Here is a 17868-nt window from a genome sequence, read left to right as displayed (position 1 = left end):
GCACAGTGCATAATATGTTGCAGTGATACACTGAGGTAATGTTTTGTGCTTTGTCCTCGACATGATTGCAGTCAAATAAAACTACCTCTTGACCGTGCATAAAGCGTGGTCACACACACACACCCACACACACACACACGCACATAAGCACACACACAAACACACACACACACACACACACACACACACACACACACACACACACACACACCTGCTATAATGACCCATTATTTTTCACAAAGAAGAGATCAGACAACTGCTCTGCTGGCTGCATTTGGATCCCGATTTCCCCTGAAAAATTGATCAAAGGATGCCCTCCACGGTTTCCAATTTGGGGGGACCATCAGGAGGCAGCTGTTTGTTTTGGCTGCAGACCTTTTGGTACTCTTTAAGTAACTCCACCACACTGTCATGTCCAAACTGCAGGGCATCGTCCACAGGCTGGTTAGCCCATCTACGTGAAACATACGTGAGGAAGGATCTTTGCAAATATCAACAGATTATAGCAAAGCTCAATGTCTTAGAGCAAATATCAAAATCGTACCTGTCCTTTACGAATGGATTCACTTTACAGGTCTCAGTGAGGAACTTCACAACATCAAGGTGTCCTGAAAGCAAACACAACATTAAGGAACCAAACAAAAGCAAAATAAATGAACATAATTAGTTTTGAGAAAGTATAAAACATTTTTTTTTATTTCCACTGTATTGCATTATGCAGACATCAGGTATTGGTCTTGTGCACCAGTCATCTCACCCTCTGCAGCGGCAACATGCAACGCTGTCCTGCAATCATAGTCCTTCAGATCCATGTCCATCGATGAGAGCGCAAATCTGAACCACATGGAGGTTAGAAGTGAGTCTATTGGTTGGATTTGAACCGGGTTGACTAGGATGGGTATTTCGAAAGGACTGTTGCTTTTCATTCATAGTATATAAAAAGCCTACTCATTTTGGCAGTGGTGCTTGCCTCGATGCAATCCAATCGGATATTTGTAGTCGCACATTGCCTGTACTATTGATTTTGAAAACAAAGCCTAAATTTAGATAAAAAAGGCCTTTAAGCTGAAACCTGCACCTCATTCTTACTTAATTTAATCAATTTAATGCTTTTTGGTTGAAGCTTACCCTGGCATGGATAGCGAAAATCCCACATTGTAAGTCTAGCCAGAACACATCATTTCATAGACTAATATCCAATTCAAACAGATTTAAGATGTGGTACCTTCTCAGGGCTGACACGTCCCCACTGTAGGCGGCAAACATCAAGTTGAACACAGCCTTGTTCTACAAGCACAGAAAGAGACCCATGGTTTATGACCGATCATAGCACCGTAAATTGGCCACTCAGACAGAGCTGAAGTGAAGTTTACCCTGTCATCCCCACTGGGCCTGCGAGGATCCTGCTTCTTCACAAAGTGTCTCAGGTTATCATAGTTGTGGAAGTTAAAGTAGGACACCAGCTCCTGGGGAAAGCAGAAAACAAGAAAAGTTGAGTCACAGGAACAAATCATATTTTAAGAATACCAATTTTTCAAATTGGCTAAATGTGCATACTTTGGAAGTTTGGTATTTTGGCTGCATTCAGGGTTTGTTTGTTTGATTGATTGGTAGCTACTTCTCTGAGAAAGCTGCACAATATTCATTGGATTATCGTTTATAACAGAACCCTAGGGAGAAATTATGCTTATTTTTTCACTTATTGAAAAAGGTTTCACTTATTCAGTGTCAATCATTCAGTTATGTGAGCGTGTAGCAAAAGTTTCTCCTTGGATTTTAGCTAAATAATTGCTTCTATGCATAATGGAGCTCCGCCTCCACACACTATGAAGTGTAAAGTGTGGCTTATTACTCACTATTAATGTTGATTGGCACATGATTGCAATCATTGCACATTGCAAATATCCAAACCAACATAAACATGCTACATACTATACAGCTTGCTTGACCATTCCATGGTGGCTTCCCAACAATGGAATGGAATAGCAGTACTTTGGTTTAAGGTTATTTTGCGGTGAGTCAGTTAGGGCAGTTATCATTCCATATACATTGCCTCAATTCACACAAAATGTCTGACATTTTTGCATAAATATAGATCTATGAATGTTCATGTTAAAAAAAGGCTTTAACATAAGAACGATTACATCTTAGAAGGTGCTTTAAAAGTATTAAGAATACAACATGAGATTGTATAAATACATGTAACTAAACCAAAGTAATGTCTAATAAATGTATCAACACCATGATAGACTAGAATAGATTATCAACACCAGGAAAGATTTGATTATCAACCACATAAAAGATTACATTGTCAACACCACGATAGATTAGATTAGATATCAACACCATGATAGACTAGAATACATTATCAACATCATGATAGATTAGATTATCTATAACATGGAAGATTCGATTTGATTATTTTTACCATGATAGATTTGATTATCCACACAATTATAAATTAGATTTTCAACTCCATTATAGATTAGATTATCCACACCATCAAATGCCAGTGCTATGCAGGTGAATCCAGTGCTTACCTGACAGAAGTGGATTCCGCGTACACTGTTTCCTACTCTGTCCAGTGGGGGGGACCAACACATCACACCCATGACGTTGGGGACAACCAGCAGCACGGCCCCTGACACGCCGGACTTGGCAGGTAAACCAACCTGGGGGTTTGGTGGGTGCATTATTAGACTGTAATTTGTGCTGCAACCATGATGTTGTTCAGTGGAAAACCAGTACACATTTGAAGATTCAAGTCTCTCTTTTTAGTTTAAATTCTGTCTGAGAACCCCACTGTCCTCAAACAGATAATAAATATGTTTTGAGGTTTGAAATGTATTACGGCTGATTCAAAAATTCTGATATAAATATGCCGAATAATAATGGGAATGAACAACATGTTTCAAAGAGGCTCTCAAGAGGAATTTCCTAATGGAATACTGATCACACATACAGTATTGTTTTTAGAAAGTTATCTTTGCGTTAAAATATTTGCTATTCAGCACAAGGCCAACTTGACAGCAGTCAACATAACTTACATGAAAGGCCATCTGTCCAGAAAAGTCATACATCCCACAGGAGTACATGAGACTCAAGGTGTTGCGGACTGCCTCAGCACTCAGAACACGCTCCCCTGTGATTGGACAGATCCCTCCATTAGCCAGAGTGGCCCCCATGATACTTCCTGATTCACAGGTCACCTCAATGGAACAAAGCTAAAAGACAAGGATGTATTGGTTATGATGATTCGATAGTGTGTTTATTTATTTTTCATCATTATTCTTATTAAATATCTAATTAAATGTTCTTTCTCAATGTCACATTTTATTTTCATTTACCTGGAAGTAGAAGTCTAGAGCATCGATCATGTCTGCTCCTTCAGGAAAGCACTGTGGATACATTATGCATGCAATCATTTAACAATGACAGAGTATTTCATTTAATGAAGTGCACTAGCATAGCACATTAACTACAAAACAGAATGTCAAGATTTGTAAGATTATATCTGAGGTGAGGTGAGGTTCTATGGAAATGGCTCTTCTGCCAAATTAACACTACCTTTTTAAATGTGTTACTCAAATGAATCACATATCCTTGTTATCATAGAACACATTTGTATGTAGATATGAGTTGTAATGTAGGTTTCTGAGCGACCATCTTTTCAACAGAGTAGCATCTTACTTTTAAACTGTTCATCTGAAAAACAAATACATTAAACTGAAGCAATAAACACAAGAGGTTTATGTGTTAAAAGTAATAGATTTGAACTCCCTGCCTTGTAACTCTAGGCTTATGATGCATTTTACAGATCTGCACTATCTAGCAAACTGTTCTGTATCACACACCTTCTTTTCTTTCATGTAGTATCCAATAGCAAAATTTCTGTCGCCTGTCTCTTTTTCTGACTGGAACCTGAGACAGAGAAGCAATAAATAGGGTCAACATCGATGCATTAATAATGGAGCAAGTTAGCAGAGAGGCCAGAGCACTGTACACTATAACTATAACAGTCCCAGTATTTACACCAGGGATTTGATTTAGTAGAGAGAGGGATACACACGTGGCGTTGCTGAATCCCACATAGGTGTTGCCCGCCATCTTCTTCACAAACTCCATCACCTATAAAAACAATTATGACGATAGTAAATATCATACATCCCTGTTCACTATTTAAGTTTCCTTAAAGTGTGAGGGAGCATGCTTTGAGAGTCTCAGCTTCAATCTTTTTGGGGTCTAGCAGATGTGCTATCCTCATGGTCATGTCTCACGGCAATTTAGTGGTAAATTGATTTTGTATGATTGCTATAATGAGAAAAGTTGTATATGAAATGCACCACACAAACAATGGCACTATCTTAAAGCCTAACACTCTCAGACAAGGACATCAAAATCAACCGCTGCCCAGATGGAAGAGTAGAACGTTCACAAATTGGTTGTCAGAGATTTTACGATTTTACACCTGTTCTCTCTGGATTGCAGTCATATTTTAGTAACAGGAACGCATCACGATGTTGGGAATCACACAAGACATATAACCACGTAAAAACCAAACCTAAAAACATTGGCTTTATTACCCCTTTAAATGACCATTGCATCAGGAACTATTCTTGAGATCCTTATATACTTACATAGTCAAACTTCTCTGCTTTGTTTGAACCAGGCTACGGGAACAGAATGAGAGTGACATATTACAAAAAGACAAAAACATAAAATGTCACATGAATCACAGGGTAGAGCTGTTATCTGGTATTACTTCAACAGCTAATTTTACAATGCGGCACACTTTTCCTTCTGATCAATGACCCAAGCGGGTAGAGTTATCATCATCATTTGAGAGAACAAGGTGACAGAATGAGGGTTCAGCACTGGTGCTCAGACGAACACTTTAGGCATCTACGTTCCAATCTCCCAAATAGACATAGACACAACGAAATATAGGAACTGAGGGTTGAATAAATAACTCCCAATGTGCTTAGATAATATGGCTGAGTTGAGTCAAAGGGGTTAATGTCGCTATAGGGGAGATGAGAGTTGTAAAGAGAGAGAAAGAGCAAAGAAAAAGCAGGAGAGGGTATGATTTATAAAATAAACCATCCAAAAAAAAATCCCCCCCCTTTCTATGTGTCACTGCAGGTGCATTCACGCACCTGAGTGGACCGATGATAATGCTCTGAGTGCTGATTTGATTGACAGGCAAGATGGATTCCCGTACCGAACAGGGCAGAGATGCCCTGATTGGTCAGAACATTTGAGCTAGTCCGATTCGTGAGAATACATCTGGTTCAAATGCACTGAAGTGACCTGTAAATATGTAAGTGTAGGATACCCCGGGTCTATTATTTACATTTTGAGTGCATGATGTTTACCTTGATAAGAGAGCTGATCAGGATAGCTCCTGAATTAACCATAGGGTTGTGTGGTTTGTCTGGGAGAATAATACAGGTACAAATCAACTTTTAATTAGAAAAACTCGGAACCGCAACTTTAATTGTGCAAATTATTTTGTTTGAATTAGATAAATATGTAGATCTTGCAGAGCAAAACCTCCAAACTAGATTTGAGCATGATTGATTAATAACAAGATGTCCTTCCAGTTCCTTAAAGTGCTCCTGACCTTCTTCATCGAGTGACAGCTGATTGAACTTCAGTCCGCTGGGCTCCATCCCCACATAGCGGTGCACCTTCTCTGTCCCCGCCTCATGCACCGCGACGGCGTACTCCAGAGGCTTCACGCATGACTGCAAACAAAATGGCAGCTTGGTGTCTCCCACAGAGTGTCTGAACGAGAACAACAAGTCATTTTAATTAACACAAAGCGGGAACAATGTAAATAATGTTCCGATTTATGTCTGACAATATGTGATTTGTAGAATGGAAAATATCTTTACACACTAATGGGTAAGTATTCCAAAAATACCAGGTAACGCATCCGAGATGATGCCAGTAAGACAAAATCAACAAAATGATTTGCTGTTTGCTTTACAATGTATTGAGTACTACTCAACTATTGAGCGTCTTGTTTTTCTTACCTCTGACCATCCACTGTACACAAAGACACTCCCCACAGGTCCGGGCTGAACTTTGCTAGGTGGGGGATGTAGTCTGCTACCTGGGACCAGGAGACACAATAATAACCAGCGATTACTTATGTAATTGATGTTTGGAATTAAAAGCTTCATTGATGAAAAACCATTACACATAATCTATGTGAAATATGCAACCATTTATTCAAATTATTTACAAAAAGCCATTTCAAATATTTTTTTACATGCCCATCTCTTTGCTTCTCCACAGTTTTGTAGATTTCATTGATCTTTTTTGCAAATGCATCAAACTCAGGAATGATGAATTTTTTCCTGAAAGCTTGGATCAAAAGGAGGAGGTTTCCTTCAACACATCTGAAATGAAATGATAATCTTGTTAAACACATTTAAACAGTTATGCAAAGGTTATGATTATGATTATGAAAAGATTATAGGCCTCCCTAAATACAAAGACTGTGATCAATTGGTTCACGGCCCTGTTGCCAGTATATCATGTTCATCATTGATCTCTGCTTGTGTTTCATTCTTCTCTATTTCTATGTAGCAGAAGTGCTGTTCTGTCTTGTCTGTCTCTATGTTGCAGAGCAAGTTAGGGAGTGAGTAAGGTGATGACCCTGATAGGCTGTCTTTTCCCTGGTCCTATCTTCGTCATGCCCTATAGCCGGGACATGAGCCACCCAAACAATGAGAATACCAATTTAAGGTTATTTTTCAATGTTGTTTTATTTCAAATGGCACCAATAAATCATGACTCCTAGTGGGCAGAAAAGGACGGCTGCTGAAATGGAATAATATAGAAAAAAAATTAAAAATAATAAATAATAAATAATTCTCAAGCATATTGCATAATGTCAGAACTTGCACTTCAATAACAACGTTATCAAACCTGTACAGGCAGCCCTGTAGACACCACGGCTTGACGCTTTTACAGCTAGTGACAAGACACTTCAAATAGCATATAATTAGAATTTCCTTCTACCCTTCCATTTCCTGACTTTGTCAAAGTGTGTCCACACAAAGTAGGGCAGAGGTCAGAGGTTGAGAACAGCGCACCTTCTCACTAGGGAATATGTGAGTGACAGCACCTGCTGGAAATCTATCTGAGCCAGGGAAAGAGAGGCCCTCAAAGGCCCCATGAACCAACAGCCCTGTATGTGTATTTGTGTGTGGGTTAGGGACGGGCGTGTGTGTGTGTGTGTGTGTGTGTGTGTGTGTGTGTGTGTGTGTGTGTGTGTGTGTGTGTGTGCGTGCGTGTGTGCGTGTTTGCGTAGGGAAAGATAGAGAGTAATAGAGTGGATGGGAGGGGTGAAGAACACCGATAGGGATAGAGTCCTTCATCATCATGGAATATTAGGAGCCCTGTGTAAAAATAGCAGTCTTGTCATCGCTGCTAGTGGAGTTGAACAAGCATTAGAGTGAGGATCAGTGGTGATAGCGGTCAGGTTTCACAGCCACTGTATGAGCTTCGATTCAAGGGATTCTTTTTACTCACAATCTGCGAAACCATAGACCTGGTTCAACCATACTCTCTATCCCCAGATCAATTATTTATTATTATTAGGCAACAATATTGTGGCCAATATGGGAACGTCTGTTTAAATTACCTTTATATTTAGAAACAGGAGAGTTGATGTTCCTGGCCTGCGAACTGACAATCAGTAGTTAGGGCTATGTGGGCAGCATGTATCATGATCTTTTTAATTTAGATATATGATGAGAAAATTATTATTTTGTTGATTGATCTTTATAGCAAATCAATTTACCTTCTGTATTTGTAATAAAGATGAATCTCTTAAATAATTGATGATATAAAGTCCTTTGTTATTGTAAAATCTTTCTTTACATTCAGTTATTCAACTTTAAAATTTAAACTTCTGTAGGATACGTTTGTTCAGAACATAGTTAAAAAATATTTGACCAATTTGACAATAACCACAACTAATCAATCGACATGCCCCACTCTCTCACTTGTGGAACAGGTCTCGGTCCATCATCACTTCCCCCCCAACCGAATCCTGCTCTGCATTTTCAAGCTTCTCCATGCTGCACTTCAGTCGAGGGTCAGATGGGTGAAGACCAGTTTTCCTTAGGGCCTGCATTCAGAGTTAAATTAAAACAGTTGTTTTAATGAAATCAAAATCATCTCATAAATCAGTATCTTGAAGCAGTTATTGTCGGAGCTCTGCAGAGATTCTAGTTAATAAATACTCCACCAGTGAAAGGAATGCTCAGGTTCAGAAATCTTTGCAATGTTAACGCTCCATACTCACACTAAGCTTGCTCATTTCACTAATTGACTCCTCTCATTAATTACACAGATCTCTCTCCAGCCGGGGGAGATGGGTGGAAAACCAGAGAAGGAGGTGGTAAAATAAATACAATCGGTTATTTTAGAGGTTTTGGCCATATCTGCAGACTGCATACTTACTGAGGTGAAATAGGAGATCGGCACCTTCTCCCGTCCATCTGTAATGGTGTAGAACAGCATGTCTTCCACTCGGGAATAAAGGGATTTTTTGCGTATACATCTGTTAAACATAGTGACAACATTGCAATTACCTAATGTGTGTTATGAGTGTTAACAAAAAGAATCCTGAATGTCACCTGTTCTAAATTCATTATTTGAACTTAAAAAATATTGATTTGATTATTAAATGATTTTGTGCGTTAAGCCAAAGGACGGGTTTGTATGAAAGTTCTGTGGGATTGCAGTAAATGTTCTTTTACCATCACGGTCTGAGAAGATCCTAATCATATTAATTAGCATAGTTGCGATGTGTGTAAACATGTTATCCGCTGAACAAGTCCTGCTAGTTTGGGACTTTAAGTCTGGCGTCTGGTCCTCCTTGACTCTTGGGCATGGCCCTGAAGCTTCATTCAGACAAAAAATGTGCAGGATGATTTATTCTTTGCTCCACTTTCTACCGAAGGTTACAGCTGCTCCAGTGGTGCAGTATTCTCTAGTCTAGCTGCACCGTTAACTGCCACGCATCAACACACAGCTCCTCAACGGTTAATCTGCTGTCCACACACCAAGAAACAACAATCAGACAGGATTTACCACCAGTGGCAGCAATGGTGATGTGGGGACGAGCATACACAAGCACAAACAAACACACACACACACACACACACACACACACACACACACACACACACACACACACACACACACACACACACACACACACACACACACACACACAAACACACACACACACACACACACCAGTATAAAACAAGGGCAGCATCTGTGATGAAGCTGGCTGTAATAGCAATGCCAAGGCGGATATCTTCAGGGATAAGCCCAAACAATGTAGATGATTGCCACACCACCATTTGCTTAACTGTTTCATCAACCATGAGTATCAGATAGTTATTTAAGCATTCCTCCTACGGCCACACTGAACGCGTTACGCGCATCAACGCGCCTAAACCAATGGTTCCCTATGCAAAAATGTCGATTTTCTACGCCTCTAACGCGCGTAACGCGTTCAGTGTGGCCGTACCAAATCAGCAATACCGCAAGGGTGGAAGGATAGCCTGAGCATTATTAGGCCTACCAACTAAAAAGGTCTCCATTATGATAAACATTCTTCTGTACCGTCATTTCCTAAAGCAGAACCTGCAGAACATGACTCACGAGTCAGCAATTACACAACTCAGCTATCAACTGTCTAGAAACCAAAGACGCCTAAATGAGTACAGCTTGTACAGAGTAGACCTGCCAGACAGAAAATAATCAGCAGAGGGTGTCTATCCAATAGGCCTAGAGCCCTCAGAGAAACCTTCTGGAAGTGACGGAAGTCTGGAAGTCACTTTCATTCGCTGGAAACCCTTAAATACATTATATTATATATAATAATATGAATCCTTTCTAAATCCAAAATTGTTAATGTTTATATTATTCATATTTAAATGAAAGACATGGTCATTGGGAGGACAATATATGTAGGGTAGGCCCTTACACCTCATTTAAATGTTCCATGTTGCACTCAGATACAATAACGCAATACAAAGGAAAAGCGTGCTCCACATTTTTTAACAGGGCTTCTTTAGCCAACACTTAATGTGTATGAATGAGGAAAACGTGCCGTTTCAAGTCTTCACAACTTACATATTCACATGGTCCGTGTAAAAAGAGCTTCGCTGGTACAAGTGTGACGCCTTTGTGCTTCGACATAGTGCGGGGGGAACAACAGTGTGGAGACCCGCCACTGCGTCCCTCAAAACACGCTTCTTTAAATCTTTGACAAAAAACTCCACGACTTTACTTGACATGCGTATCTCTTTCAACGAGTGCATGGTTAAACAAGACTACACTATAGCTCCACAACAGAGTAAGCTGACCCCTCGGTGGAGTATCTGACACCTCACTTATGTCGGGCCCCTCTCCAGCTATTCTGGATAAGGCACATATAAGCGAGGTAAACGGCGTTCGACTGACTTGGAAAACAAAATGTAAAGTTGTCCGGGGTCCTTTAAAATGTTGGCAGCTGTCCAGGAATTTGACGTCCCCATGTGTTGCCAGAATGACAGGATGCAATGCCCAATCAGAAGACAAGTTATTTATGGCTGACAAACAAAAGTAAATCACAAATAATAGGTTATTGTTGCACTCGATATGTTGATGTGTACTTGAATCATTGAAGCAGGTCAGCCCTTTTGATTGATAGACGATCGGTTATCTATCTGGAATAGAATCCCTAAATAAAACCACAGCTCATCTGGCTGATTCATATGTGCAACAAAAAAGCTTAAAAACCAGGTAGGACGATTATATTAGCCTAATTAGAATAGAAAGTCGATGTATATGTAGTTTATTTTATGATATGGTACATTTTAAGAAATATATATACTATTCATAGTATGATAACTATGATAAATATAGGGTCATTTTCTTGCTTGGGTTGAAAACACTGCGCATGTTAGTCCACCATGATGTGTGACTCAATAGCACCACCTTGTGAAATGTCCATTAAATGAGTCGGCACAATAAATGATGTCACCTTCTCAATTAGAACAGTTGAATCATAGTTATACTGCCTACAATTGGCCTAATAACGACTATACTTTAATCAATGAATCCATAATTTTATAAATACCTTTTTGATAGTATACAGTGCTTCTCTTATTATTGTTTATTTTGTTAGGCCTGTGATCAAAGGATTAGTTCAACATGTAAAATTCCAACAGGCCATAAGTATTCTATACGTATAAACATGTTTTTTGGGTCACATTTCGTGGAACAATTTCTGTTATGATACAAAACAAAGACATTGTTGCAGTGTTCCCTAGCATCATTCATTTTATTGATATTAAACACATTAAACAAGAGCAAAAATTATGACAATAACTCCTTGTGTCCATCCTTCATTCATCATAATATTGCTTTGAATGTTCCTTGAAAAGGTCTTACATTTAAGGACCATAAATAACACTGGCAACAAGGCACAAGTATTGTAAACAAACAATGCATCAAGTAAATTATACACTATCTAAATAGTATGTTATTTGTTATTGTTATTATATTTTTTCAATATTCACAAGAGATCCCTAAAGGTACTATCTCGTGTGTTTGTGTTTTTCATGGGTAGGTCTGCAATGTCCCTTGGTAGCTTGGTTGTTGGTTGTATTGCAGGCAGAAATGGTGTGCATCCAAATAAGAAGGCAGAGACTGAAACTATTGTCCTATTTCCTATCTCTTTTCTTACACACTCTTTGAAGGCCGTGGCATAACCAACTTCAGCCCAATGTCCACCACACAGGCAGGCATATAGGACAGTGGAATCCAGAGGAGCTTGGCATCCCAGCCGGCGCTGTATCGGGTTCGGGGATAGGCAGCTGTCAGGGAATGTTCCATGCAGTTGGTCACCTTGGCTAGGTCCTTGTCACAGATGCCATTCATAATCAAACGCTGGATCTTGATATCTGGAAATCACATGAAAAGTTGAGCAACAAGTTATTTATCCCATCTTTCTCTGTTAAATATGTATCCCTGATACAAAATATGTTTACTTAATATAAAATAAAGACAATGTCACTTAAAGCTATTCATTTGTTTTGACTTATGAAAGCCGGCAAAATCCATTCTCAGACTAATTTGTTATATTATTCAAATTCTGTTTTACAACTACCTTGTATAAAGTGTATCCCAGTTGTTTGGATTTACCCTTAAGATAGCAGTGAGCTCACAAATGCAATCTAGTTTGAAGGTTCTTGTCAAGCTTAATCACTAATCAAGATAGACAGATAGTACTTCAACTTTGCTGATGAAACGGCCCGAATTGTGCTGATTTGAATCCCTTTGATCTGCCATCTTTGATCTTCATCAGTTATCCATTAACGGTGCAGCATCATCCTCCTCCTCGGCGGTTTTCCCCTTACACTTATCAAGGTACTTGTCTCCATAGCTGGCCTGCACCTCAGGACTGAGCTGGTTCCACAGACGATGCAGCTCCTTCTCTAAGGGATCAAGGCTGGTCACGGCTGTCTTGAAGAACCCTGGCTCAATGATGCAAACGTTGACTCCAAAGTAGTGTATATCCCTCCTAATAGACAAAAGAACAGAGCAGATAATGAAGAAGACTGGTGCAGTATACACACACACTCTGCCTTTGATGATGATGGAGGGCAGACCTGAGGCAGTCGGAGAAGGCCTCTACGGCAAACTTGGAGATGCAGTATCCACCGCCATTGGCAGCGACCCGACCCAGGACCGATGCTATGTTTACGACCCTGCCACGGGCCAGCTTGACAAGCGGCAGGAAGGCCACGGTCATGGCTATCACTCCGTTCAAATTGACGTTCAGCGTTTTGTGGAAGTCCTCCACTTTCATCCACTCTGTGGGGCCCATAGGCAGAGAGTATCCTGCATTGTTCACGATGCCCCATAGACCTGGAACAAAAGTGAGAAAACTAAGGTATTGCAAGCAGCATTCAAAACATGATCATCTCAAAAGCCAAACACAAAACCTACAAAACCATTCAAAAAATCCCTGGCCTTATCTGAAAAATATTACATTTAGTTATTTATACGATATTAAATTTATATTTGTATTTTTATTACAAATAAACCTTTCAAAAATTATATTTCACCCTTATCGCCGACCTCCTTTTTGGTCCACTCCATTGCTTTCTGAATGCTGTCCAGACAGGTCACATTCAGTAGGACTGTTTTAAGGTGAGGTCCTGACACCCTCTTCAGGTCATCGGCACCCTTCTCCGTCAGACAGGCCGCCAGCACCCGGAAACCCTTACCGTCTAGCTTGTGGCAAAGTAGGTTCCCAAACCCAGAGTCGCAGCCCGTCACAAAGACATACTTTTCAGTGACGTTTTCAATCACCAGGCTGTCTCGGTAGAGCCAGCCCACGATCCACAGCACCACAAAGGTGGCCGAGACGTACAGCAGTGCATTCTCCCTGATGAAAGTGACGAAAGTAAAATTTGTGCCTGAACTGACCTTGATAGCCATTGCCATTATAAAGAATGATTTGCATCTTGACATCGTTAAACCACATTTATTCACAGACAATATAGAATAATCTTACCCTAGAAGGTCATAGAGACACTCTGTAATCATATTGCATGAAAATATATTATTTGGGGATGACCTGAAGAAGATGTTGGTTGCTGTGAAGATAATGGAAAACAATAAATAAGTAAGTATAATATCAGTTTTGGAATAGCATTAACATAGTTATGATGACTAGTAAACATGTACACACCTCTCCTCATGAAGCACTATAGATTTGTTGGCAGACTGTGTTTCTTTAATGACTGATTGCCTAATTTGTAACCCAACAACGTTCTTAGCACATGAGAAATCTTTTTATAATGCTCTTATGGAACAAAGAGCTGCATGGTGAAATAACAGCACTCCCACCAGAGTGGGACCTTTTGTATCGCTGCACACTTTTAATTCCACATAAGCTTCTGACTACTAAGAACCCGATTATTAGGATTCTATTTGGTTAATTAGTTTGAGTAACACAAGATGTTTAGATAACCTGTCATCCATCTACATTTATATGGTTAAATTATGATTGCATGCCTCAGAATGTGTCATATGGACAAAATCCTGACTCAACTTCTAAATAAATAATATTTAATAAAAAAATAGAATTCATTGAATTGTTTATAATTCACTATTATTATTCCTCTTCAACCAAAAATCAGATCTCAGAAAACAAATATTTACAAAATAATGATTTATATTTATATTATCTCTAATCATTGCTTATTCTCTTGGCCGCAGGTTGTTGGGATCGGTTTGCTAGTAAATTAAAGTAAAAAGAGAGACCTCTGCTTGTACACCTCAGTACTGCTGACCAAAGTCCTGTATGGCTCTTCCATGTAAATACCTTTAGAAACATGTTTACAACTTTTTATGTTCTTGGAATATCGAACAAACTAAATGAAATGCCTTACCTTTTCCACGTCTCTATAGGTCAACAGGCTTCCCTTGGGCTTCACGTTCCCTCTTGGACTGCTCTCTGATCCAAGGGAAAGTTGGTCCGGGTAAAGGTTTTATCCACACAAGGTTTATCCCCCAAGACAAGCCTGAAAGCCTGCGACTCATAATCCCCACTCCGTAGGCATTTGCTTTGTTTGTGACCGTGTGTTTTCAAATATGTGTATGCCTTCTTAGTGAAAAAAAAAACACTGAATCAAAGATTACAATGTACTCATCATTGTGTATGTGTATTCACCAGTTATTTTGGCATCATTTGCAAAAAAAATATTTCAAGCAGCTGGTTTCGTAATACTGATCTAATAAACCTCAGGAAACATGTATCGCACCAGATGTGAAGATGGGTGTCCGTAACATTTGTTGATATAATCTGGTGAGGCATAATGTCAAAGTCCAATGAACATGTGACCTGTAAGAAAGCGCTCTTGGTAGTGCTATTGGTTAGTTCAGTCAATTTTGGCACTTCTATACGTCAATGGAAATAGCTTAACAAGTCATGTCATGTGTGTCAAAGTTTAAGTGAATTGTTATATTATTAAAATTCCCCTTTTTATAATGAGATAAGCATATATTTATCTGTAGCGAAAGGGACCATTATTAGAACCATATAAAAGCATGGTATCTACTGACTGACTTCTTGGCATGCAAGATGCAGAAATAAAGAACAGTAAAGTGTGGTTGCCACTTGCCACATGCTCGGTGTGGCATAACTTTCCTCCTCAACCAAACGCATTCCACTGATGGATTAATCAAGCTTTGCCATGTTTTAAATAGCAACACAAAGAATTAACTCTTTTAGTGCGTGTTTATTAAGATGTTACAGCTAGCTTTTCAGCTAGATGTGGAATATTTTGAACAAACTTTGGCTAAAGAAAAAAATAAAATACAGAACAGAGGGATTAAAAGTGTAAAAGCCTACCTCAGGGCAAGTAGCGATAGTGCTACCATGGTAAAGAACACAAGAGGTAATCTTGTTCACGGCCTCTTAAAGCTATTACATGTCAATAAAATCCAATTTCACACATCTCACCCTTTTCTCAGTCACAGTTGACAGTTGCTCTCCGTTTTACATGAACAGCCACTTGTGCACTGATAAACTGAACACAGCTGTGTTGTTGCTTAAGTTATTGATCAGCAGTTAAAGGAGCAAGGGAACATGATTTGTGAGTACCAAACAGTAAATATATTGAAAATAAACATTGCAGCCTTGCACATATTATAAATACATTTCTTCAGCTATTCATTGAACACCACAGTATTCAGCACAATTCCAGCTGGGCTCAGCAGGGAGCATCAGGCGTCTCAAAGTCATCTGTGTTAAAACGAGGGCTGGTCTCCTGATCTCCATATTTCTGATATGCCTGTTGTTGCAGAGCAACTGGGGTTTCAGCTTTGAAGCTGGCAGTTCATGACACGTCCATCCTCCTCATGCTTAGGATGAGGCCGACTGAAGCTGACCCTTGTGGACATACTCCAACGCAGTGGCTATTGTCCTCATGTCCATCTCAATGCTCCGAGCCCAGTTTTCCACATCTCCAATTTCCTATCAAAAGAATGGACATTGTTTTGCATTTGGCGACTTTCTGCGGTCTAAAAGGCTGATGGATTTCAACTGTACGTTGACATGCCACATATGGATGCATGGTGCCAGCTCAGAGGGTGAGTTTAATCGAAAGCAATAAAGGCACAATCACAAGTTTTGATTACTATATTGCCCACAAGGGGTAGCAATGAGTCGATTTAAAGATGCAGCTGTAAGTTGCATGCTAGACAAATATGTTTATTAGTTACTTTACATGAAAATAGTTTATACACCACTTTCCCTACAGGAAAATATATTTTGTGGCTAATGACACCTTGTCAACACTAGGCATCTTAATATACAGATGAGCATACCTTTAGGGCTTGATTGAATCCCTCCACCATGCTGATCCACTGGGCCGTCTGCTTGGAAAACTGACTGGCTTGCACCTGGAGAGTCTTCACCTCATGGTCCAACTTGCGCTGGTTAACGTATGCCTGGGCTACCCTAAAAACAAGGCACACATCAGTGGTGCACTGTGACCTTAACCCTTGGTACATGACGATATAACACAGTGAAACATCACTAATGTTCCATTGTGTACCATGTAGCATCTTTACTAGCAACAGGCAGTTCTCTTATTTCATCCATACAAGTTTACAACATTTCATATTCATCTGTTAAATGTATTAATCATTCATCTCGATGGCAGTTGGTGCTACGAGCCAATGTTAACTTGCACTGCGGTTACCAGGTCGAAATGTGAATATGCTTCTGCATGTTCAAACGCAACACAGACTAATACTATGTGATTGATAGGTCTTAAATCATTGTGCTTTCTGTGACCAAATATTGTTTTCAAAGTTGATTATCCCTTGTCATGCTGCCCAGGTTATGCCACAGGTTTTACAATGATCAATCGATGAACATATTTTGTTATCTGTAACGTTATGCCTAATAAATGATAAGAGGAAACTTCTAATCTATCCAACACAAAAAAAATAGCAAAACTAAATAAATGTTTGCAGTTAACCGGCTATGCAGATTAAAATGAACCTGAATAGGTCAGGTACCACACCTGACTGAACATATCAAGTCACATCGTACCCAACGTTAAGGTGGTCCACCAAAGCTTCTGTCAGACAGGTAGCCGCAGCAATGGCTTCGCGTCTTCTTCTCTCTGTGCGAAATTAATCACAATACATTTAAATGCAGACGTTGGCACATTGTTCATCAACCATTGCGATCGGTAAGTCATCTATATTTCGCTGTAGATAGGCTTTACTCATGTGGACTACCCACAGTGTTTTTAGCATTTAAGCTAGCAATATTGCTATCAATTTCAATTTTCTGAAACTCACCTTGGAGCTCTTTGCGCTCGTTTTGCTTCGCCTGGTGCTCCTTTAATAAACGGGAAAGCATTGTGTTAGCGGTGACGTTTATGATGTGTTGTTCGTGTTTACATTTATTTTAATATGGCAGGCTTGTATCTAAAATCTAAAGCAGTAATGGATCTGCTATCACGAGACTTCAGATAGCCTGCTCGTCAGCCAATCACGTGCATTATCACGGGGTAGCTAAAAGCCATACATCCGTGGTACGTCCATGGAGGTTCTGGGATATCGTAGTGTGTTGTATATATTTCCTTTTTGTTGCATATATCGGAGAATGCAATAAAAAAATAGAATTCCCTCCAGAGTGACACATTGAGTATTATATGTTAATGTTGTGCCTTTTTTCACCTCATATGCAACGTTACAGATGGTAACATTATCATAACATGCCCTGCATAACTGGAAATACACAATATTGCCTATTTA

The 17868-nt window shown here is 39.5% G+C and overlaps 3 protein-coding genes across 3 annotated transcripts; all 3 read right to left on the bottom strand.

Moving 5' to 3' along the window:
• Positions 1 to 303: 303 nt before the first annotated feature.
• gls2b (glutaminase 2b (liver, mitochondrial)) lies at positions 304 to 8544 on the bottom strand (the record flags this gene model as incomplete). The annotated part of the gene is made up of 17 exons (XM_079748608.1): positions 8482 to 8544; positions 8022 to 8146; positions 6278 to 6407; positions 6039 to 6118; positions 5624 to 5787; positions 5376 to 5434; positions 4638 to 4670; positions 4070 to 4128; positions 3855 to 3921; positions 3348 to 3398; positions 3048 to 3224; positions 2541 to 2672; positions 1374 to 1466; positions 1226 to 1287; positions 758 to 834; positions 545 to 608; positions 304 to 454 (listed from the first exon to the last, which is right to left on the bottom strand). The coding sequence occupies exons 1-17, from the start codon at positions 8539 to 8541 to the stop codon at positions 304 to 306; spliced, it is 1584 nt and encodes a 527-aa protein (XP_079604734.1). The 5' UTR covers positions 8542 to 8544.
• Positions 8545 to 11763: 3219 nt separating this feature from the next.
• Positions 11764 to 13635, bottom strand: rdh5 (retinol dehydrogenase 5 (11-cis/9-cis); the record flags this gene model as incomplete). Its single annotated transcript, XM_079747560.1, is given in 5 exon segments — positions 11764 to 11984; positions 12441 to 12652; positions 12654 to 12951; positions 13152 to 13474; positions 13604 to 13635. Coding segments are annotated over 5 exon segments (1086 nt in total).
• Positions 13636 to 15286: 1651 nt separating this feature from the next.
• Positions 15287 to 17576, bottom strand: bloc1s1 (biogenesis of lysosomal organelles complex-1, subunit 1). The gene is made up of 4 exons (XM_079747295.1): positions 17410 to 17576; positions 17156 to 17228; positions 16423 to 16555; positions 15287 to 16069 (listed from the first exon to the last, which is right to left on the bottom strand). Exons 1-4 carry the CDS (start codon positions 17468 to 17470, stop codon positions 15959 to 15961), a joined length of 378 nt encoding a protein of 125 aa, XP_079603421.1. The 5' UTR covers positions 17471 to 17576; the 3' UTR covers positions 15287 to 15958.
• Between the last annotated feature and the right edge of the window lie 292 nt (positions 17577 to 17868).

Source organism: Pollachius pollachius (genome assembly GCF_949987615.1).
Source record: "Pollachius pollachius genome assembly, chromosome: 12".
Taxonomy (NCBI): domain Eukaryota; kingdom Metazoa; phylum Chordata; class Actinopteri; order Gadiformes; family Gadidae; genus Pollachius; species Pollachius pollachius.
This window is presented reverse-complemented; position numbering and strand designations above follow the sequence as displayed.